This window comes from Rhea pennata, chromosome 8 (genome assembly GCF_028389875.1).
Source record: "Rhea pennata isolate bPtePen1 chromosome 8, bPtePen1.pri, whole genome shotgun sequence".
NCBI lineage: Eukaryota > Metazoa > Chordata > Aves > Rheiformes > Rheidae > Rhea > Rhea pennata.
Genome location: NC_084670.1, coordinates 32,253,561 through 32,277,979, shown reverse-complemented (window position 1 = coordinate 32,277,979; position 24,419 = coordinate 32,253,561). Strand labels below are relative to the sequence as shown.

At 41.1% G+C, this 24,419-nt stretch overlaps 1 protein-coding gene across 1 annotated transcript in view; it reads right to left on the bottom strand.

Moving 5' to 3' along the window:
* RC3H1 (ring finger and CCCH-type domains 1) overlaps positions 1 to 24,419 on the bottom strand; it is a 72,460-nt gene that overhangs the window by 10,607 nt on the left and 37,434 nt on the right. The window contains 10 exon segments of the mRNA XM_062581984.1: positions 7,032 to 7,160; positions 7,752 to 7,922; positions 9,967 to 10,102; positions 10,240 to 10,330; positions 13,002 to 13,212; positions 16,443 to 16,613; positions 17,194 to 17,325; positions 18,417 to 18,802; positions 20,412 to 20,629; positions 20,947 to 21,228. Coding sequence (XP_062437968.1) covers positions 7,032 to 7,160; positions 7,752 to 7,922; positions 9,967 to 10,102; positions 10,240 to 10,330; positions 13,002 to 13,212; positions 16,443 to 16,613; positions 17,194 to 17,325; positions 18,417 to 18,802; positions 20,412 to 20,629; positions 20,947 to 21,228 — 1,927 coding nt within the window.

Sequence of the window (24,419 nt, the reverse complement as noted above, 5' to 3'; positions counted from 1 at the left end):
AGTGCTATCAACATTAGATGGGATAAAAGTGTGCATTTTGAAGACGGGAACCATGAGGACAAATGTGAATACGAAGGCAAAATCACGCCACAGGCAGTCTTGCTCTGCATTGATTCTGACTGCTCTAGGACTATAAATACTTTGTCTCTCTCACATACACACTCACACACACACACACACACACACTGCTTTTAACGGTACCAATTCTCTCCCCTTTACCGAGCAGAGGAAACGAGCTGGCAGTCCTGCTGTTGAGCCTCCTGCTTTCTAGCACTGAAACCCTCGGACCACGCAGGTGGTCTGAAACGGCTACTCAAACATACCCGTTGTTGGGCTTCTTCAGAAAACTATCCTGTAGTCCGGCTCACTACTGTTTGCACTTACAAATGCAAACGGCAAAAAGCTGAGGGTTTATGTTACTTTTGCAGATTTCTCTGAATCTTAAAACAACATTCCGCAAGAGTTTAAGTCAGATGGGAAATAAAAGCAACTTTGTTGTATTGTCAATGAAAAGCCCCACTCCTAGTCCTTTCCAATACAGGATTTGCCCCATTTTACTTGATTTTTGCTCTCAATGTCATCATGCAAGTGTGCTTCTTCCACATCTAATTTAATGTAAAGCCACAGCTGACAAGTGTTTTCAGTTCCAATGGCCTTAAAAGTCAAAAGAGTCACATTCGCAACACAGATTTATCTTTTACTATAATTGAAGAAATTTTAAATCAGTATTCAAGTCAATTTAGATTTAAACACTTACACACAAGGCTTCTTTGATTATATAAATTTCTAAGTTCCTTCTCCCTCTCTAAATGAGCCTCTTCATTAGCTGGGAGAGCGCACGAGAGAATGAAAACATGTTAGCATACTCCAGACACATCTCAATACATCGCAAATTTTATGACTAAACGGAATGATTTTACACCATTCAATGCATGGATAAGGCTTGACAATCATTAACTTCTGTAAGTTTCTATTAGGATAATACAGTCAACTCACAAAACCCCACAAAGATCTGACAATCGGAACAGCTACACCAGGAGGGAGGGGAGAAAAAAAAAAAAAAAAAAAAAAGTAAAGCACAAGTCTTTGGCTCTCCTTTAAAGAAAAACAGCAGTTTACCATGTTTATACAGATCCCCCGTTTGCCTACCAGTAGGGGCAATATCACATTTGTGCATCACTGAGTAATAACACCATTAGAAAAGGCAACTTCACAGAAGTTATTGGCTAAGCGAATTCATTTGAATGCTCCGTTTCGAGGCAGCAAGCTGTCACTGTTACACAACCAGGGAGGGTGAACGGGCAGGCCACAGAGGGGGCAGAGGAAGGCATGGGCAAGCGGGAGAGCACGAGGCTCCGAAGAAACCAGACAGAAAAGCAACCGGGAAGAAAGGGGATAGACAACAGTGCTGCAAGTCTGAAAGGTGCTCAGAGCTAAAAGCAAAGTCCCGCTCGACGATGGGACAGGGTATGGCCGCACACGAAAGGCTGGAAGGAAAACTGTAGATTTCCTCTACTGAGAGAGGACAAGGAGGTCACAGGAAAGGAAGGAGGGAGATGTTTACGGAAGAATAAAGAAAACAACGCGACAGAACTAAACACCTTTTCCAAACTGACTGAACCACCGATTGACTTTCTGAAGCCTGGCCTGCTACTTGGGGCTTCCCATTTTTAGGGTTTTGTCCACTGCTGGGGCTGAAACCCTGCTGTCAGCAAGTGTTCAAAGCTGTCCACTGCACTAAGAAACCAGACCTACCTACCGAATGATGCAGAAGTGCCCGAACACCACTGCAACACTGCTGGCTTGAGTAGAAGGAAGGGACCAAGCCAGTTTTTAGCCAAGACTAACTTCACTGAAGTGGATGCTATTCCTGTACAAGTAGGGCAATAACGGGGTACAGGAATGAATTTAGCAGTATAAAGAGTTGCTCCAGAAATTTTCGTTCTCTAGTAACCTGCTATAGCAGTCAGTGCTTCCACTATTCATGGAGCGATCTGTTCTCTAACTTCTGTTAGCATGGTTTTCCACAAAAAGTGAAAATTTTAGGTGCAACTTCCATATAGACTTAAAAGCATGTTTCATAGTTTGTTATTTGACTTGTCTGATCAATTAAACTTCTCTAAAGATAGAGGGAAAGGGCAAAAAGGAGGAGGGAGGGAAAAACAAAGCCAAAAATCAATATTGTTTGTAGATATCAAACAAAAAAGTATTTAACAAGCCAAACTACAATACTGTGCAAACAGGACATTCACCTGGACACACTGATCACAACAAGGACACTGTGCACAAAGTACAGCACAGAGAAAGCTGGACAAAGGAGAAAAAAACCCATCAGTAAGGTCTCCTTTTTAATCCTCAGCTCTTGGAAGCATTCACGATACGTTGGCCAGCAAAGAAAATATGAATAGCTCTTAATGTAGAGCTCCTCCCAGAAGCAAAAGCTGGCGGGGGGGAGAGAGTAATTTCAGACCTGGAAATTAGCTGGCAGAAGTGGTTAACGGGTACAAATTTTTGCCCCTCCAGATTTTCTTCCTAGTGTTGAAAATAAATCTAGAGTTTCAGACCTACTATAACCGTCTCTGAAATTTTAATTTACCTAAAGTAAGAACACTTAAGAACATCTACATTCTGGGCTTGCCCTCCTAAATTAGGATATTGCACTAATTGTCTCAACTAAAATGAGCTTCCTGTGTTCAGACAGACACAGCAGGAAGACGTAAACTAAGAACCACGAAGAGAAGGCTGACCTGATGGTGGTGCTCTGCACTTAAGGAAGGGAGAACACAGCACGGGGTCCTGGGTCAGTTCACTTGTGAGCATGCTGCCGGGGAACATGCTAAAAATCATCACGCCCTACGTGGAGAAGGGAGGAACAGACCTGACAGGCTCTAAACTGCATCAGTCTAGTTCTTCTCAGCTCGAAGGAGAGCAGCTGTAATGCTAGGTCTCAAGTAGGAGATATGGATGGATTGGGCGGGCAGGGGGTGGAGATGAAGCTACTCTAGTGCAAAGATGACTCTCTGCCAAAAATTAAAAGGAAAAGAAAATAAATAAGCTTCAAAACTACTTCTCTTGGCAGTTCAGAGGCCAAAGTTCGACTAAGAGTGAAATAAACCCATGTGAGGAGATATGGAGGATGTGGGTGCGTGCTGAAAAATGCCTTTATCTTCATTCAGTGCTTCTACCTCCCAGACATTTGATCACAACAGCTGCGCTCATGCGAAAAAATTCTTAAAACATACCCAATATATATACAGATATAACTATGTATATATGTATATATATATTTATATATAAATTTTTATTTAAATAAAAAAGAAAGCTCGAATCCCAAGCCAATATGTGTATCAAATCCTTGACCAGCCAGGTCTGTAGGGCATAATCAAATTCAATGTGAAATATTATATAAACGCGGTGCCTTGACTGGGCAAATTAAATAATTGCTACTCAAAAGAGTCTTCTGTTTGGACTCTCCTACTGGTAGGCAATAGTGGGACTGTATCCCCTCCCACCCCCCATTTTGTTTTATTTAACAGTATGATGAATGCAAAGCTTAGCCCAAGGTTGCTATGACCTCAGCAGGAGTTAAGGTTAAGGAAAAAACTAAAAACCAGGAAAATTATTAACTCTTGCTTTACCCAACCAAAGCAATGCAGTAATTTATTACATATCCAGTGCTTTCTGATTTAGTAGTCTAATCCAGAGAGAGAAATTAAGAAAAAAAAAAAAGAGAGAGAGAACAGGCCAAGAAGGTGTAGAGGGAGCAGCATTAAAAAAAACAAAAAACAAAAAAACCCACCCCGATTCTCCACAGAATTCTTCATTTAGAGGGCCTCACCCCAGTGCATGTAGGAACAGTCAAAAGATGTGCAGCAAGGACAAAACCTTTTTCACTTTAGCTTTTTAAGGAAAGAGATCTAGAGAGACTTACAGCTTCTGTAACTTCTGCTTACAAAAGCATCTACTTGGAGAAGCAGCACGTTAGATTTATCAAGCAAAACGTGGCTTTCAGTACCTTCTGACCACCTCTGCCGGGACCAGTGCTGTGACTCAAGTGATGGTTTTGATGCAGCTTTCCTCCCATGAGACAGAATTGCTGCCTTCAGGCAGCAACAGACATGTTGCAAAAGCAGCGGTTTGACTGAGGCATCCATTTCTGATGAACACTGACCAGTGCCACCTTTCAAGAAGGAAACTTTTCCTTTATTTCCTCACTTTCTCCTCTGCTTTTGTCAGATTGGTTTGTGTGCATCAACAGAGGTAAAGGTGTTTGTCTCCTTCAGTAAAAGGCCTTCAATAGCATCACAATTAAATAGGTATCCATCAGTGAACAAAAAGAAGAAAAAAACCAGCTTATAGAGGAAGTTATGATCGTTTTAGTAATAATGTAATAGCAACGAAGGAAAAAAAAACACAATGGCAAGAGCTGCTGAGAGGAAGGCATACGTGAAAGAATGCTTCAAAAGGCAGAGAGCTTACTAAGTCCCACTGCGTTGACTTAATTGTATGGACTTTGGTAAGGTTCTTTTAAAGGCACGGTAAGTTAAAAAACAAAACAAAAAGCAAATCCAAACGTTGGACACCTAACATGAGCTTGCTGAACCATCTACAGTTGACGTCCAGCAACCGCATGTGCTTGTGTTCTAGTTTCTGTTTCTAGAGAGTCTGCCTTAGGTCATGCTGTGCAGCCTCCACTGGTTAGCTAAGCCTCCCTACCACAAGCCCCAGCTCACCACCTTCAGAAACACCCATGACTAGGTTAATCTGCTCTCTGCCGACTTCTTTAGTCCCCACAGAAAATACGCCAGCAACTTTCAAATAAAATAACATACAGGTGTTGGGTTACTCTTTTTGTTACAATTTTAACCATACGTGCTGTGCTGAGGCATATACTACAGACCGTACCTGCTGCACTGAAAAAGATTCTGCCACTCGCAGCATAAGCTTAAATTATTTAAGCAAAAGGATGTTGTACACAAGTTATGGTTCAGTTCTTAGCCACAAAGGGAGGAACTGTTTTTAAGAATGAAATTTGCTGCACATCTTTTGGTACTACAGTTCATAGCTACTCTCCAACCTCTCCAGCCTTCCTTCCTTGTTCCCTTTTGAATCATACAAGGAAGTGGCCAAGTTGCTTTAATTGTTGAGAAATGAAGGTGATTTTTTAAAAAAAGTTATGCACTGGGTATGTAATAATACCAAAATAAAAGAAAAAACCTACTTCATTAAGATCATACAATTAATCAAACAGAGTATATATATAATATCTTTTTTTTTAAGCCCTGGGATCCAAGGCGTCCAAAGTTATTAAAATAAAGTTCATTCACAGAACAAAAACAAATTTAATTTGAATTGCTTGCAGATACTGCTAATTTTCATTTTTTTAATTAAAAAATGCGTTAATGTGAACTATGTGCAGGATTTGTTTCTAGTAGTTGTGTTTGTGCACATTGCCTCTGGACCTGCTGCTCTGCTACTGCTGTTGCTCCTGGGTTTCTCCAATTACCCCTCGAAAAAAACGCGATGGAAGCTAGCACTACCCCAGCAAAAGAAACCATGGGGCATGCTGGCCTCAATTCAAGGAGCAGACGTGGGTGTAACTCCCGCTCTCTGGGAGTCGTGGTTGTCTCCTCCGCCCTCCGGGTCCTCCGACAGGCTCAGAGATGCCGTCTTGTTTGACAGGAGGCCAATGTTCTCTTGTGTCAAGGCTGATCCGTTCGGAACATCACTGCTGAAAGACAGTTGTCAGGACAAAAGATGAGGGGTGAAGAGAAGTGATTACTAAGATTTTTCTATTATTGTTATTTGTCATCATTTTTATTACGCGAACAACATGGACCTGAGTATTTCTTGCTGCAGTGTCTCGAACAGTTGTGAATAAACAGGTATAGACATGCCTTATGGAATGAACAGGTTGTTTGGTATACTGCAGATGCTTACCAGAAAGAGAAGAAATAAAATAAGGAGAATCAAAACCAAGCAAGATTTAAGTATGTTTTAGGGTTCTAGATTAGTTACGTTTTACTAAATATTTCAGTATATTCCATAAAAATCTACAGTACAATGTACATACTCCAGAATATTTAAAATATCCAGATTTTTTTTTATTAAAGATTTTTAAATAAATACTTATTTCATTACTTGCGGAGTTTCATATGGAAATTGCAAATGCAGTGGTTTCTATTCCAGAGGCCTTGGTCTAATGGCATAGAATGGAACTCATGGATTGGTTGTAACAAGAAAGCAAAAAATTCCTAAGCAGTTATGAGGAATATATTTTCTAACTAGCATTCTATGAATAAATATCCAAATTCAAAGCCACTCACGCAAAGTTATGTTTTACTAAGCCAAGTTTACATCTGCAGCACTTGAGCCTTCCTGTCAAAACGCTAACCTGAGTATTAGCAGATGCTTGTAGGCATCCTACAGTGGTTGCTGTGCAGACTACCAGCATTCCCAGTCAATAGCTTATTTCAATTCAGTTTCTTAAATGCGAGTTTAAACCCATCCAAACACCTACAGGATGAAAAGTCTCTGCCTCCTAATAAAAATGAACTTTCTTCCAAGCTTCACACCCTCCCAGGCAACATCCACATCAGTCATTAGTAAGGTGGAGTAGTTTTCCCTCTCGCATTTGCGATGTTACTTTTCTTTGAAACTACAACAACAATCTCTCTTCTAGTCATTGTATTTCTTCTGTTCTTCCCTACTAATCATCGAGCATTGGCTAGACAGACTTTTGATCTGGCAAGTATGACAGTTCTTCTGTTCCATTAATTGAGACACAGACCCATTCCACTCCCCTACTTAGCTAGATTTTATCCCTAATTCATGCTTGCACTATAAAAACTTGCTTTATAAAATCTTTTCCTAATAGATGCTTCCACAGAAGAAAATCTGAAGCAAGGGGTACCTTCTTTCCACAGAAAAAAAAGAACTTGAAACAAGGGGTATTACTCATACGCCAGTGAGCCACCCTGATTCTGTTATTCTCCAGCACATGAAACAAGTTGGGCAGAACCATGAGGAACTCCTCAATATTACCTGAATGTCAGTGCGAGGTCCTCAGCTGGAACCTTGCTTTGCGGTTCTAATTGTCCATTTTCTGTCTGTTTAGTGGTGCCCAGTTTGTTTTTCATATCCAGTGAAGACTGGCTCTCCTGTAGAGAAAAGGGAAAAAAAAAATTCTTCAACACTGTACTAAGAATCTGGAACTTTGTTCCTTGAGACCAGTGATGAAGGCCTGTAAACTGGAGTTATACAATGTAGCCCACAAAAGCCATGAGGCAAGGAAAGAGTCTCAGTAAGGTATGTTCATCCTCTCAGGATGCAGTGTTTCCTGAAAGGAAGGAATGGTTCTTGTAACAACAAGCAGAGACCAGAGACTGTAATAGCACATAGACTACTGAACACTGCCCCGAGAGAAAACGTTTTCTGTGTTAAAGCTATTGATAGAATCCATGGCACAGTGACCTAGGAGACAACTCAGTTTTTAAAAATAAAGGCGATGCTGGATTTGTTAAAGGGCTGTAAAATAACAGCAGAGCATTTTAAAGTGGCTAGAATTCAAATTCTTCCTACAGAAGAATCACGAAGCTTCTCTGGAAGTTTTGATGAATAAATCGGTGAAGAGGGAAATGGATAACTCCAGCTGCAGTTATCCAGCAGAGAGTCTGTCAGGGTGAGACGGCTGCAGCCAGCTACACAGCTCTCCACTCCACCTCTCTGCCTCCCAGCCCCATGGCACTCACCATGCTCAGCTCACGGGTTCTCTTCCCAATTTCCCTTTCCACCTGGTGTAGCTCCAAGCTCAGTTGTTCACTTGAGATCATCCCAGGCCACTTGGGAGGTGGGGGTGGGGGCTGTGGTTGGCCTGCCAGGGTAGTCGCCTCCCTCTGCAACAGCAGCCTGTTACTAACAGCCTAAATGCATAAAGCCAAGCACATACACAACTGAGCACACAACACCAAGCGCTAAAAGGGCACTAAGCCATAAGTCTGGAGTATTGCCAATTTGCAAAACCAAGGCCTTCTCCCTCCTTGCTTAACAAGATCTCAACAGAAGTAATTTCCAATGCAATTGCAAATGCTTCTCTTGCATGCAACCAAAAGTCTTTAATAATCAGTGTTAAATACTCTACTGCAACAAATTTGCATGGCTTTTCCCTACAGACCTCTCCCTTCTCAAAATTAAGGCAAGGTACATCAACAAAAACACCATTCTTTTTTGTGAGCTATTTGTTGAACAAAAGTTAATGGCAGATAAGCAAATCCACTGCCTGGAAATTAGAAAGAGTTTTACGGTAGCAGAACTCATCAAATCTCTACAATATAATTCAGTATCATTACAACTTGTATAAGACATCCTGAGAGATGTGGACATCAATATGCAGCTCTCCACTGACCCAGATCAGGAAGCACAGGAACAGAGAGGCTCTGTGGACTACAGCTGCCTGCGAGTTGCCAAAGTTTGAGCATTAACCCTCAAACGCTGATGGATTAAATTGGGCTTGCTGACAAGCTTTTGGCTCTTTCTATCTGACTCAATCTCTCTGTGAGATTATTGCCCCTGCTGCAGAAATAAGGAGTCAGCTCAGCTCCTGACCTCATTCAGTTTACACATTTGATGTATTAAAGCAAACTAACATCAACTTAAGTTCTTCAAAATACAGAAGGCTGTAACCCACGGCCGTTTAGGAACTCAATGCGTGAGTGCTTCAACTGTCAGCTCTGGGAGCAGCAAACAGAGAGGAGCTTTATGGTAACCACATCAGCCACTCCAGAAAGCTAGTAATGTCTAGGAATCAGTCCCATATGTAAGAATACGCAAGCTGTACATTGAAACACAGAGTACACACTGTCTGCTACTTCCCACAGTCAGAATGTCTAGTTGGTCTGAAAATACAAACGCTTAGCTGGTTGAGAAGAAACAAAAGAATACACTTCTTTATGCTCAAATTTTGATTTATGCAATCACAACAACACTGTAGTAGCTAAATTAACAAAGCCGCCCAGATTTTAAGTATTTACCTCTGTCTTTGAACACAAGAGCTAAATTCAAAGCTGTTTTTCAAAATAACTGCTTAGCTTTAACAGATTGAAATAATGCTAAATCAAGGTTCAAAACTCAACTATATGAGGTTTAACACTGACACAATCACAGTGATAATAAGCAGGAGAGGCAGGCCACTGAAGGGTTTTGAAACTTTCCAATACTCCTCCATTATGGCAAAGGCAGACATGCAAAATTTAAAACAGTTTCTTCTCATTCCCAAACAAGGACACAAGTTATGCTTCAAGTAATACAAATGCATACTAATTGCGATTGCTGTTGCCATTCATAAATTGCAAGCTCTTAGAACAAATCTGCAACATCCTCTCCTTTATAACACAGGTTCTCAGATAACCACAGCTTCAGTAGAAGCTGCTTTTCACTATTTATACCAATTCTTTCCAGGAAAACATTAACCTGAATGGTTGTCAAGGTAGTCAAGCTAAATATCTTTAATATCTACTTGCTTAATACTTACGGCTTGTGCTACCTGGAAAGAAATGGGCACAACAAAGCCAAACATGACACGGACGAAGGCCTTAGCTTCGTGAACATAATATCAGACATTTTCAGAGGCACTAAAGCCAAGATGAACAGATTATATCTACCCCAAGAAAGTCTGCCTCTGAGTTTACAGGTGAAAAGAAAGAGAGAGAGAAAGCAAGCAAGCATGAATGAGCACACAGCACATATAGAACCACGGTGTTGGTTTGTTTAACTTGAAGTGCAGGGAAGTTTCTGCTGCTAAATACAAAGGTTTACACCTCTGTCATAGTCCTGATGCTCTGCATCACAGAATTAAGAGCTGTTACTAAACTGCATTACATAGAAGAATCACCGCCATACAAAAGGTGGCTTTGCTAGTTTCGTCTCTCTCCCTATCTTTCACCACTCTTTCAAGACATCTGTACCAACCTCTAGTCCTCTCATTTGTGTCTGCTGGCTAATCTGATGGTCTACTTGCTGAAGCTCCATCCGTAGCTGCTGCTCCCGCTCAGCTGAGGGTAACTGTTTTCCATGACCAGCCACATCTGACATGGACAGCCTTTCCCTTTGGGATCAGAAAAGGAATCACAAGTAAAGACATTATCTCCAAAAGGTTTCAATCATTTTGGCAAAGAAGGAACTAGACAAGAAGAAAATCTAGAGAAAGGGAAAGAAAACAAAAAACCCCGCAAACATTCCTACCTGTCATTGAAACGTCCCTGAGAAGGTATATTTTGATGAGGAGAGTATGGAGAGCCTCCCCAGCCACCATGAGTTCCATAAGGACTGTAGTCTGCCAGGGAACAGAGAGAAAATGATGTTGTAATGCTACAGAACAATCCTTTAAGTAATTCAAGCATTACACAGAACTGGACACACATTAAAAAATAACCAGGTAGATCAGATCTCTTTAAGAGTAAGGAAGTCTAGTGTTTCTTCTGCTGAAATGAGAAAAAAAAAAAAAAAAAAAGTACTGACTGCACGGGCATAATGCACAACTCTTCCTGCACGTCCAATTAGATCTGCTAGAGCATTTCTCAGGGAAGGAAAACAAAAAACACAAAAACTTTACAACCTCTCCAAGTAATCTGTTCCAATATTCAACCACCTTCACAGTAAAAAAAAAAAAAAAAAAAAAAAAAAAAAAAGTTCTTCTTATGTTTGGACAGAATTTCCTGTGTTTGTTTGTGTCTGGCACCTTTCATCCTGTCACTCTGCACCACTGAGAAGAGTCAGCTCTGTCGTCTTTTTATCCTCTCAGGAGGCTTACTGATATTGGTAAGATCACCCTGAAGCCTCCTCTTCTCCAGGCTAAATAGTCCCGTCTCTCTCAGCCTCCTGACGTGAGGGATGCTCCAAGCCCTTAATCATCTTTGTGGTCCCTTGCTGGACCAGTACATCCACGCCTTTCCCGTATGGCAGAGCCCAGCACTGGAATCAGGACACCAGATGTGGCCTCACCAGTTGTGATTGAGGAAGGTGGTCATTCTCCTCTACCAGCTGGCAATACTCTGCCTAATGCAGCCCAGTATACCACTGCTGGTCTTTAATGCAAGTGCACTTCACTGGCTTGTTTTCAATGTGCCCATCAGGACCTTCTGGTCCTTCTCTGCAAACCCCAGTACAGGACTCTACACTTCCCTCTGTTAATCTTCATGAGGTTCCTCTCTGCCTGTTTCTCCAGCCTGTTGAGGTCTCTGAATGGCAGCACAGCCCTCTGGTTTATCAGCCACTCCCCCCAGACTTGCACCCTCAGCAAGCTTGCAGATGATACACTTGGTCCCATTGTCCAGGTCATTAATAAAAAGACTGAACAGTACAGGCCTCAGGATTGACCACCGGAAGACACCACAAGTGACTGGCCTCCAGCTGAAATTTGTACTGCTGATCACAACCCTTCCAACCTGGCAGTTCAGCCAGCTTTCAATCCACCTCACCATCTGTTCACCTAGCCTAGAATTCATCAGCTTGTCTACAAGAATGTTATAGGAGACAGTGTCAAAAGCCTTAGCACAGTCAAGGTAAACAATATCCTCCCTTCATCCACCAAGTCAGTCATCTCATTGTAGAAGGCTATGAGGTTGGTTGAGCATGATTTTCCCTTTGTAAATCCATGCTTTCTATTCCTGTTCACCTTCTCGTCCCTCATGCGCCTGGAAATTTATTCCAGGATTAGTTGCTCCATCAGCTTGCCAGGGACTGAGGTGAGGCTGACTAGCTTGCAGGTCCTTGGATCCTTCTTCTTGCCCTTCTGAAAGACAGGGGTGACAATTGCTTTCTTCCAGTCCTCATGAACCTCTCTCAATTACCATGCCCTTGCAAAAGATAAACGGAAGTGGCTTCGCAGTGACATCAGTCAGTTCCCTCAGCACTTGCAGGGGCATTCGACCAGGGCCCACAGTCTTGTGTATGGTCAGTTTAAATGCTCCCTGCCTTAATCCTCCTCCACTGAGCGTGGATCTTCATTGCTTCAGACCTTCCCTGAGGTCTCAGGGGCTTAGAATATCTGGAGAACTATCTTACCAGTAAAGACTGAGGTGAACAAGGCATCAAGTATTTTGGCCTTTTCCATGTCCTTTGTCACCGGGACCTTGCTCCATTTAGCAGCAGACCCACATTTTCCTTAACCTACTTTTTGCTCTTTATGTACTTGTAGAAGCCTTTCTCGTTGCCTTTCACGTCCCTCACCACATTCAGCTTCAAGTAGTTTTGACTTTCCTAACCCCATCCTGACATTCTTAGACAGTGTCTCTATATTACTTCTGAATCTTCTGTTCCTGCTTCCACCTCTTAGTATACTTCCTCTTTATATCTGAGTTCAGTCAGGAGCAACTTGATCCACACAAGCCTCCTACTACCTTTGCTTGAATTCCTGCTTGTCAGGATGAAACATTCTTGAGCTTGGAGATGATCTTGAGCATCAACCTGCTTACTCAGTACACCTCAAGAAAGAGGCCAGCTTTTGGAATTAGATGTGCAGTCATACTATAGTCGCAACTACTGTAGAATATTAACTATTCCCAGTTTATTGGTTTTGCTTGACAATAAATAAAACAATGGTTGCATTAAAACCGCAGGAACAGCTACTTACAAACTGTGTGCAGTAAGTACTTTGTTATGATGCTCTGCTATTTTATAGTTGAAAAAGCAGTAATTCTATTGAATTTACTGTAATAAAAATCCAGAAAAGCCTTATCTCAGAGGGACTAGCAGAATAAAATTACTTTTCCAGAACAACACAAATCAGCATCAACACATGCAGAACATGAGCACAAATCTTTCTTCGGAACAGGAAGCAGTGGCAGCCCTTTTCTTGGGGCTTCCTGATCTCCCACAAGCCTAGAGCCGTTTTGGTGGCATAGCATATATCTCATCTATATTTTTGACAAAAGAAACAATTTTTTGCAGGGGCTTGTGCTATAAAGGAAACGAGAACCTGCAACACTCAGGAACATGCATCATACCTGAAATAATAGATTTGGTGGAAGCTCCCTGAACCGCCATGGCCTGCATGGGACCAGAATTCTGGTACATCGCTTTGGAAGTACGAGAGATAGCCCCAAATCTCGATATAGTTGGTAGGTCTCCAAACGGAATGAGGTCGTCATCACCAGTCTCTGCTGCTCTTCTCTGCATGTCTAATCGCTGGTCACGCATAGCTTTACTATCTACGTTCTAGACAAGAGAGGGAAAAGGCAATCAAGAACTAAATCAGAAGAGAACAAGAACACATTCTTAGGATAAGCTGGAACCAACATTGATAGAGAATCAATACTGACAGGTCTTTTATGTATGATTCTCTTCATCTTTCTACAAGTCTTCCTGCTCCGTAGTTCATAACTAACTCCACTGTTAAGAGCCAAAGCCTCTTTGATGGTCCACCTTAGTGAGAGGGCTGCTGCTAGCACCACTGTGAGATAGCACATGATTAATTGCTACCACACCAAGTTAAAGCAGCAGCAGCTAAAAACAAATTAGGACATAGAAACATGAGACAGAAGGGGAAAAACTCCAGAATAAAGTCAAAGATCAGTAGGCACCGAGGAATACATCCTCCTTCTAAAGTCCAAAGGCAATTCCTCTGAAACCTAGAAGTTATGGCCTAACAGACTGCAGATGACTTGCATGGGAATTACTTAGTATAGTACTTAATTAACATATCTTGTACATCTTTCCACAGTCAGGTTTTTCTTTAAGTAGTAATATAATTCATCCTAGTTTCTAGCTCAGCCTCAAACTCTGAAAGCTTAGAGAGTCAGTATATGAGCAAATGAGATGTTATCTATCCCATAACTATAGTAATTTCCTTTATGACTTCTTGGCAAAATGTAAAGAGGTGCACAGGAAACAATTTTGAGTTAGCAAGTATAAGTCAGTTTGGTTTAACTTACTTAAAAGAAGCAGATTGCCCTAGAGATTTTCATCTTAAAAGAAAATTAAAAAAAAGGCTTTGTTAAAGTTAGGGAAATAACTGCAGAAGTCATCCAGATTGAGGAACTTCCAAATAGGAGTCAAACGGTTGTTTCTATAAATTAAGGGGGGGAAAAAAAAGCTTCCCCAAAAAAGAAAAAAAAATAGAGAATGTTTCAGACTTAAATACAGGAACAATCACTATATCCACACAAACACAAGAAGAGTTTAGAAATAAAAAGAGTCAATAACAAATGGATATTGACAGCCAGTAACAAGATAGCTTTAGTATTTGATTAATTTATTTATTGGCTGTCAGCAAATGTAACACTAAGAATTAACAAAATTCAGTTACACCTTGCTAAAAGAAGTCAAATAGTAGCAGAGAGTAACATATAGCAAAAAGAACAAGCGGGGCTACTACATAAAAAGCACTGTCTAAACGTTTAAAAATAACATCTGCAGAGTCCAAATCAAAACTCTGTACAAGCTTTTAGTAAGGATAATAACTGCCAACAAGAAAAGCAAGCTAAACAGGAATAAGGGGGTGAAAACAGAAGTTACAGCTGAGCAGGAAACTAAATTCAAGAAATTTAACATGCTGAAGTTGACAGCATCCACTGTTTTTCATTTTCATGAACTCCAGGGTTATGCACTCTCAAATGATACTACTCTTATTCATAAAAAAAAAGGGAATCTCATATGAGCAATGGAAAGGAAGAATGAATTCATTTGCCATCTGTGAAGAATGTCTCACAAAAATTTATTCCTGGGAGGCAACAAAAACTAAACAGCAGCAGAGGTCTATGATCTATGAAAAAAGAGGCTTTTTCTCCAGCTCCAAGAGAGGCATCTTCTGGGTACCATATTACCTCTCTTAACTGAGTACCAGATTTTTTTGTACAGCTTTTTAGCAGCACGGATGAAACACTTAAGACTTGTCTGTTGGTTCCCTAAATTCCTGGATGTCCCACTTGGACAGCAATAGCCAGTTCCACATACAGTCTCGACACTTCCTCAAGGCTGAATGTGGAAGTGTTATTACTCACGGCAAACGTGTTGTGTAGGATAGAGCGCAGACAGATAAATAAAACTGAACCACTTTCCAAAGCTGCATATGAAATGCTTTTTCAGCATTTTGTTGCTTTGCTTTTTCTGGGAGGAAGCCTCGTTCTTACTCCTATTTCATGCACCTCCTTTGAGACCTGGCAGGAAAGCTATTCAGTGGACAGAAATCAGCTGCGTTTAATTCCAATAAAACAGAGGGGGGAAACGAGGAAGCCTGCTTGTGTGCAATGAGGAGGAGAAGCTGGACAGAAAAATCCTATGATTTAGTTAAGTGGTTGCAATAGGTAAGCACCTGTCCTAGCGGAAGAAGCAGAGAAAAGAAGAATGAGTATGGAGGAATGAGAAAAGAAATCCACCTTCGTCCCCCTCTGCTCGCGCCCACGTCCCCTTGGGCTTTTGCCAAAGAGAGACCATCATGACAGCAAAAACGTGGATGGGAAGTGAGGGAGAAAAATAAAAGCACCTCTGTAAAAATCATCCCTCACACAGAACAAATGTCTCTAGAAACATGTACTTCTACTTGCACAGGCTACCAGCACACTTCACATTCTGAAGGAGCAAACAGAATAGTGGTGGTATTTTATAAGCATATTTATTCCTTTTACCTACACTTACGACTCCCAGTAATGATACCCCAGCAGTCTCCTCTTTTTGCAAAGCTGACCTAGTCAAAATGCAGCAACATAGAATAAGAGCACTCCTGGACACTAAAAAGTCCACACTTTGACACACATGCAGTCCACACTTTGGTGTGGGACTCCATGTGCACATCAAAGGAGAATCAAAAATTGCTCTCAAGAGGAATCAGTCTAGTATCACGTTACTGGGCATCTGTTATCATGCTTTTCTCAAAAGTTTCATTCAAGTTTTGAGCATTCTCATGATCATAAATTAAAAAAACAAACCCCGAACCTTCACGTGAAAGCTAATCAAACACTCTTAACAGTGGCTGCAATCACCATGAAAAGAATTAATGGGAGAAACTTAAGTCAGTAACGGCATCTCCCTCTGACAGGGGAAGCTTCTCCCTCCTTCCCCTCCCAACCCCCCCCCACCCCCCAAGAAGAATTAACAAACTACCAGTAAAAAATCCTTTTTTTATTTATTTCAAGTCTAAAGAAAATCATGGCAAAACCCATCTTGCTGTCCGTGGCTTTAGAGCAGAGTGGTTAGTGTGGATCTATATCCAGAATCAAAAGAAAAAACAAAAACAAAAACAAACAAACAAAAAAAACAAACAGCTACACAAATGTAGGATTATTAGTAAGTTGGAAAGCAGAGCATTCTGTACACCTTCAAATGCCCATCTTTGAGGGCAACACACTTTCGTGCTGAAATACAAGCACTACTATCATCCTGGAGAGCAAATTAGAGTCCTTTCCAAGCCCCACAAATATAAACTTTTTCTTCTTTGTTCCCCTACGTACCGCCATCTCCACACTCCTTGCTGCCACAACATCTTTGGGTTTTGCATCTTTGGTTCCAATGTAGGAGCCGATGGTGTCACACGACCAAGGAGAGTACTGGCTATAGTCGTTGCCTTTGTATTTCCCAGCTACCTTCAGGTCTTCGTCCAAGTACTGCACAAAAACAAATATCTGGTTCCGTAAGTGAGGGGAAGGAGCAACTCCACAGCCACTATTTTAGTTCAGCAGCAGCTAACTTGAAAACCAACACCAGAATTACTTTTTTTTTTTATTGAATACACCACTATCTAGAGGTAGGCCACAGCAAGCATAAAATGTGTGAAATTCTGATCACCTGGCTATACTCCCAGTGCTGACTGTTCACTTGGCCAGTAGGAAAGTGATATTTTTGACCTTGGTTGAAAAAAGCAGATTTCTATCAAGCTGTTAGTTAACTGTAACCATATCAGAAGTAAATGAAACAAAGTCCAGTGACTGGAAAGATTGAATATTTCTATTAATAATGACTCAAGCTAGCACCTGGTTGCACCAAAACCAGATAGCTTGAGACCAGCAGCAGATCAGAAAACCAACTTGCGAGATTACAGATTACACTGTAAGGAGTTTCTCCAATAAGGAAGCACAAAAATCTTCCTGAAGAATTTGCCATCACTATGTGCTGCTCTAACTTTGTCATCTTCACCTGCCAACATGTGCAATCTCTATTTTCCAACAATGCTAGCCAGTCAAAACTCTGTCAAAATATGCTTACCTCCTCTGAATGGAAAGTATGAGGCAAGGTTGGTGAAGGTGCAAAAGGAGGGGGAGAAATCACCTTCCTCTCCTCTAGTTGGGCCATGATCTCTTTCCTTCGACGGTGAAGTTCATCCAGGCTGGGATGAGGCTGAGACGAAGACAGAAATGTGTTACAAAGCCCCTGAGGTTAAAATCAATCAGTTTCATGTAGAAACTACCAGTGTTCCTACACTGCCTGAACTGTCAGTTCAAGAATCCCCCAAAGGCAGAGAACACAATTTTTAGGCAAAAAATATTAGATACTGAGCTAACCCAGTGTTCTCAACTTTAAAATCATTAGTCTTAACTTACAGGTAGCTTAACATGACTATCTGTTCCAATAAGGCAAAGTTGCCACTGGAATAATATACGTGTTCCAGCATGGCAAGTCCCCTTTTCAGTCATATGACAACAACAGGGTAGCACTTTACCAACCATAATCCAGCCTTAGTTAGTTTGGATATATTTCACCATAGAATTAAACCTGCCAAAAATATGTTAAAACTGATGAGGTTATAAGCTAAATTAGAGAAATCAGTAACAAAAAAAATGAAGTTTCCTAGGACTCAGCAATTTGATTCAAAGCCTTTAATCTGAACACCAGCTAGGTAAGTCTAAGCACCTATTTCCAGCTGGTGATTTACTGAAACACGTTTCAACTCTTCCACTATGATGACTCTCCAATTAGCAATCTCCAAGTATGGAAAATTTGGAAGAGTAGAAATTCTTGTTCCTTTATCAAGGAGTATGTGCTTGCAAAAAAAAAATAGATACACATACACATGCACTTAGGTGCGGAGATGGTCCGTTAAGGATGGTCCATACAGGAATGCACATATTACCATTTGCACACATTATATTTAATATGCACTAGGAAGAGAGCAGCCTTTTCCAGCAGTGGATGGTCTAATATGGCCCAGGCTTGTCCAAGCAGAGACTTTATCACATTTCTTTACTTCAAGCAGTAAGCTGCTGCTTGCTTTTTTACTAGTTAATGTCATTACAAATGCTGAGTTCAGCAGTAACTAAATTGTTTTCCAGTTTTTGGTCAGCTCAGTCAAATGTACCCCTTCTTAAAGTTCACACTTCCAGCTGCTCACAAAAACATCACCACCTTACTGCAGAAACATTCAATTTCCTCAAGTAATTTACATTTTCTCTCTCAAGAGTAACTACAAAAATACAACATGAAAGCCGTACTCTGTGGCATGAAGGTCTGATCTGACTGAGATGTGGAGCCACCTGGCAATAACCCTCCATTTGCTGGTATCTGTCCCTGGATTCAGGTACGTAGGAGGGCACAGCTGCCTGTGGAATTTCGATGGGTACTGGGTTTCCTCGGACAATCTCCTCTTGCTGATACGGCTGGACAGGGGGATACACGCGACGGCTGTCATAGTGCGGTGGGTATATGGGCTGTCCCATAGGAGGATACTGCTGCGGCTGTGTGTACTGCGGGCTCACCACGCGATCCTGAAGGTAAGCCGGGTAATGGTCTAAATAAGGTGGACCAGGTTCAGGAGCTGATGGAGGAGGTCGCACAAAGCGAGACATGCACTGAGAAGACTGAGTAGGATAGTAAACTCCTGAAATTAAGCAAGAGTAAAAACAATAAACAAGATGCAGAAACTGATTATGACAACTGTTCACAAAGGTATATTGTTCCAGTCTACAAGCATCATGAAAAGCATCACATTTATTGTTTGTCCCTGTTGCCTAACTGCTATTTCTACTGAAAAGTTAACCAAAGTAAATCTTGAAGCAGCAAGAGGTGGATCTAAAGCCAAGGAACACTCTTTAATTAACTAAACCAGATACTAAAAAGGAGCAAAGATTAGAATACCTGGAGGAAAAGAGGCAAGACTGAGCCTGCCACAATGCCTGACAAGTACTGCTTTACTCTATTTCACTTGGATCATGCACAGGCCAAAAAGAATGACTATTTGTCCTATTTGCTATAGGCCAAAGAAGAAAGACTTGCTAGCACACCGGGGGTGTGGGGGGTGGGAAATCACTAGAATGTCCCTTCAGGTTGACATGAATGTTTTTGGCTAGACAAGATCTAAAAGAATAGGCAAGATTAGCCTGTACATCTTTGTCCATGCAATTAAAATTCAGTTTTCCCCATTATACCAGAGCCACCCCCTGCATAAAGAGACACAGAGTAATGGCAATTTAAAGTCATCAAAAGATTTGTTCTACCTCTTGAACAGTATTTATAGAGAGAAAAAAAAAGCAGCTTTGGTACTGTGAAGCATCAAAGATTTCTAGAGCCACACCTCCTACTTTTACTTGGAGGTTTCAGTAATTTATGTGCTATTTTTGGATAATCTGAAAACATGCACAGACATGTGTACATTATTAATGATAAATGCATAACATTGTGGACAGCTCAGATCTCCCTTTGTATACAAAGATCAAAGTTGTTTCTTCAGAATGTTCCACAGTTTTCTCAAAAAGTCTCCTCCTCCCTCTAGAACATTTTCTTCTCCTTTCCACTTCTTTCCCTTTCACACTAATTTCATTTTATTTCAGTTCTCTCCCACATTATGCTACACGATTCAAATCATGCCCAATCTCCATTTTTTGGTGCCTAGCCCTTATGTTTTAATTGTCTCTATCCATCATATGCATACACAGACATTGCTGAAATACTGATACACTTCTCATTAAGGACATCAAGTACTTTTACCCCTCAAGCATAAACCCCTCTGCTGGTTAAGCATTATTTCCATTCTGAGCCAAACTGAGTTAAATAATTGAAAAATTGAGTCAAACTGATTTCCCACATTTACAATCTCTGATCTAGTCTACCTTTTGAAAGAATTAAAGAGGAAGGGTTTACTGGATGAGTACAATCCTCTAACACAAGTGAAAACAGAGTCCTCAGTCAAGACATAAACCTGTCAGCAGGCAGCTCACCACCTCTGGCAATACATGTACTGCATTACGGGCTGAAGTATACCTGTACAACACCCTGATATGCCAATTTCCCATTTTGTTACACAATTCCAAATTCCCATTTTATTACACAATTCCAATTCCCCATTTTATTACACAATACATTAATGCCTATAGTCCAGGGGGTATGTAAGTAAACACCAATATAAGGGCCAAAGTAAACATCAAGGTGGGCAGAAACAACAAAATCACTATCGAAATCCAGGACAATAGAGAGCTTGGCCTCAAACCTACCTTGCTGATAGGGTGCTGGCTCAAACGGAGGGGCAGCTCCTCTAGGATCTTGATAAAAAATATCTGCTTGCTGAGTATTATACAGTTGAGAGCCTCGTGGTACCATTTGCAACTGCTTCGTGACAGACACTGAAGGCAGATCTGTTGGTGCCCGAGTGGGCACAGGATGAGGGTTCACCGGTAAAGCAGAAATAGAGCTCTTGGGGACAGGTTCCAGCCTAAAGAGCAGAAAGACAGCATTGCCTGTTAAGATATGATGTAGTTTACTATAATTTAAAACACTGTTTTTTGCCTACATTTCACTTTTTGAAGACTTGCAACACCTCCAATTAAATAAATAAACCAGGAAGTCAAGCTTTAATTTAGCTTTAGTTTTCTATTTCATCATTTAATCACTATGAAACAAAACCAACCCCGGTCTGTTTCCTTTCTAGAGTTGTAGGTTTTAGAGTTTTTCTATAGTTCTAGGTTTACTTTTTTTCTACTGCACATTTACACACGTGATGCTTTGAACAACAGTTAGGAAGACCCGTACAAGTCAGGAGGGGATCCAGGGGCACTGCTACTCAGATGGTCCATCTTCCCTGGCTTCAGGGTGGTTTCGTAGCTGGAGTCAGTCCCTCGGGAAATGAGCTGCGTCACGGTGCTGCCTGTTGACACAATTCCATTTGGCAGAGCAGAGGTTTTCCTACTGGGCAAGTCCACTCCCCCTTCATCCGAGAGGATAGCTCCTGAAGGCAGGCCCACCTCATTCAGCTGGCCCAAGGAGGCACTCAGCGGTCTTCGGGGAACCAGACGTTTGTTCATTTTACGAAATCTTCAGAAAAAGAAATCATATGCCAAAAATTGAAATAAAAAAAAAAACTAAATAAATTTTCAAGTTTGTTTTTTTAAAAAAACACAGATGCTACTGAAAGCTTTAATTCAAGTTTCCTATAGATTTGTGAGAAATGTATTGCCAATATTTGAACTGTTGATAAATGTTTCAATTAGAAGAACAAATACCTGTCACACTAGGGATGACTGTTAATGACAAAGTACACCAAGTAGTCAGAATTAGGCTTTCCACTGGAAATTTAAAACCTTATTTCCTGTACATGCACCAAGACAACTACAGGGAAGAAAAACAAAAAGCAAACAAAAACATACCTACACACCAGTAAGAATCACAAACTGTACAACTCTATTTTATTCAGACTAGACTAACAGTAGAAAAACTAAAAGGGAAAGAAAAGATGATGAAAAGATTTCCTTTTGCACCATTAGTCCAATAATAAGTCATGTTTTTTGTACCACGTGGTATCATCTTTTAAAACACAGGCTGTCAAGATTTAAGTATACGCACCAATACGCGCCTTATGCTATTCGCATTGTTTGATAAATCAAGTGGTTTCAGAGATAAAAACTCCAAAAACACTGTAGCCCCAGAAAAAAATCTAACCACCTCTGATAAAAGTCTTAGCAAACATGAGCTTCCTAGCGTTCCACAAAGATTAGCAGACTGATGGTATCGGACCAGCAAAGAGAGCAAATTCCAGAGTTGAAGGTCCTCCACTAAATACCCTGCCCTTAGCGGAGATATCACGACACAAGTGGGAGGGTGTATGCGTTAGTCCAAGTGCTTCCACTACTTACACTGCAGATCAAGAGGCTGTTTCCTACGCAAGAGGACTTCTAAAGGGTTGAACCCAACATTCCTAATGATGTCTAATAAGCCAAGTGGGACATTAACGCAGAGAAGAGAACACACGTTATTGCAGGAAATGAAAATGGGGTAATTAAACTATTACTACCACAACGCAGGGCCAAAAGGTTGCTTTTTTAAAGAAGTATAAGACTGTTATAACAGAGTCAGATAAATAAACATAACCTTGCTATACAGATCTGGGTTGTTCATCTTTAAGATGGACAGCACTGGAACAGGTTACCCAGAAAGGTTGTGCAGTCTCCATCTTTGGAGATGTTCAAAAGCCATCTAGACAGGGTCCTGGAAGCCTGCTACTGGTGACCCTACTTGAGTGGGGAGCTTGGACTAGACTATCTACAGAGGTGCCTTCCAAACTCAGTCATGGTGTGAAGAGTTCATAGGTGAGAAGGATCAATCTTTCTTGAGCTGTATTCCTAGTTTTTCATCAGCACACCAATTCCTGTCTGGATTAAACTTTAACCAAATAAACAAACTGTAAATTCAAGTTACACAGTGTTGAGAATGCACATCACTAGGAATGCTTTAATAGTGAGTAAACAAGAAGGGATATTACCACAGCAGAAGCACTTTAGTAGGGACAGACAGTCTATGGTTTTTAAAGCATGCTGCTCAGAAGTCATTTTGGCACCTCACAACAGCCACACGAGTCTCAGATGCACTTAGCAGGACACAGGCCGCCAAGTGAAATCCTTGGCCGTGAGTAAAGTGAGCCAGTAACAGCTCCCAAGGCTGAACTTTTGGTTCACTCTGGAATCTCACTAGTGCCTAAATCAGCCCAGTTTCTCCCTGCAAAGCAGCAGTAGGACACTTGCAAACCACTGCCATGTTTTGTCTGGCAATTACTTCTCAACACCTCCCTCCCATCAGGTCTCTTAGGCTTGCAGTGTCCAGTGGCTACTGACCCTAGGAGGACTTGCACGCAACCTGCAGAGTGAGGAGGGCTGGGCACTCCTGCCTGTTCATGCAGGACACAACAGTATGCCCAAGAGACACACACACAAACGCACATGCATATATAAACACACATTCAACCAATGGTGACAGAGTTAATGTAACATTCTTCATGGTAAAATGCTTAGAAAGAACAAAAGGTGCACAGTACTACCCTCTGAATTCTTCCAAATACCTTCATGAATACTTGTGGCAGTCTCCAAGGGAGCAAAACAAAAATAATCTAAAAACCATAATACTCACTCATACACACTGGGTCTTTGTCCCTTACCAGGGGTGGAATTATCTACTACTCAAGCAAGTCTAAATTATAATTTGAAATCTAAGGCAACACCACGTATTTGCCTATAAGTTTCCTCACAAGCTTAAAGATATATATAGGAACTGGAGTAGCAACAGCAATTTTCTGCCAAAGAAAAGCTTCACTTAAGATATTCTGGCATGCATATCATTGATATCAGACACTTAAAAGGAGAACAACTAATGCAATATCTACTCAGTTAAGCAGAGATAAAAAGGTCCAGGGAAGAATCCAAACTTGAAGTTCTCCAACCGCCTACAGAAAGTGCTGCAACCTGAAACAGAGCAAACAGTCACCTCACTTCACCCCGACACAGAATTATTACTCAGGCAGACAAACCAGTCTGGATAAAATAGGGCTCTTCCCCCAGCAAAGCTGATGAACAGTCCTTCTTGATACATACAGCTAGTTCAGAGGAGACATAACACTTATCCACTCCTCTTGCCAACCACCCAAAGCAGCACCACCAATCTTAATAACATGACAAAAGGAAGGGAAAAACCCCACACCACACAACCCTGTTTCCACACAACACTAGTATCAAAAGTCCCATTCTTTCTCAGTGTCAATAGCTGCCTTTGTCATTCTAATATCACGTGCTCTGTTTTTTTCTTCCTATTTTTCCATACAGCTGAAGAACAGCCATATTTTTCCTTTGAGCTTTTATATTTTTAAGGAAAAAACAAAACAACAGCATGCCATTTCCAAATCTCTGGAGTTTGACTTAAACAAACTCTATTCCTTGGAAACAATGAATTATTTTAGCTCAAACACAAATCCAGAAGTGTTAAATTGTGTAAAAAACTACATTAAAAATATTTAAAAATCTATTTTACTTCTTTGTAACACAAACCAATGCTCAGAACTGCAGAGCCTTGCTCTCAGACAACCAGGTACTGCCTCTAAGTTTGCAGCATCTGCTGCTTACTTACTGCACACTTCGTATGACAGCCATATTGTTACCCTCTGACAACAGCTGTAACTGCTTGTGAACTACTGCATGTGGGACGGGCTGAACTGTTCCAAAGGACAAACACTGCAGAAAGAA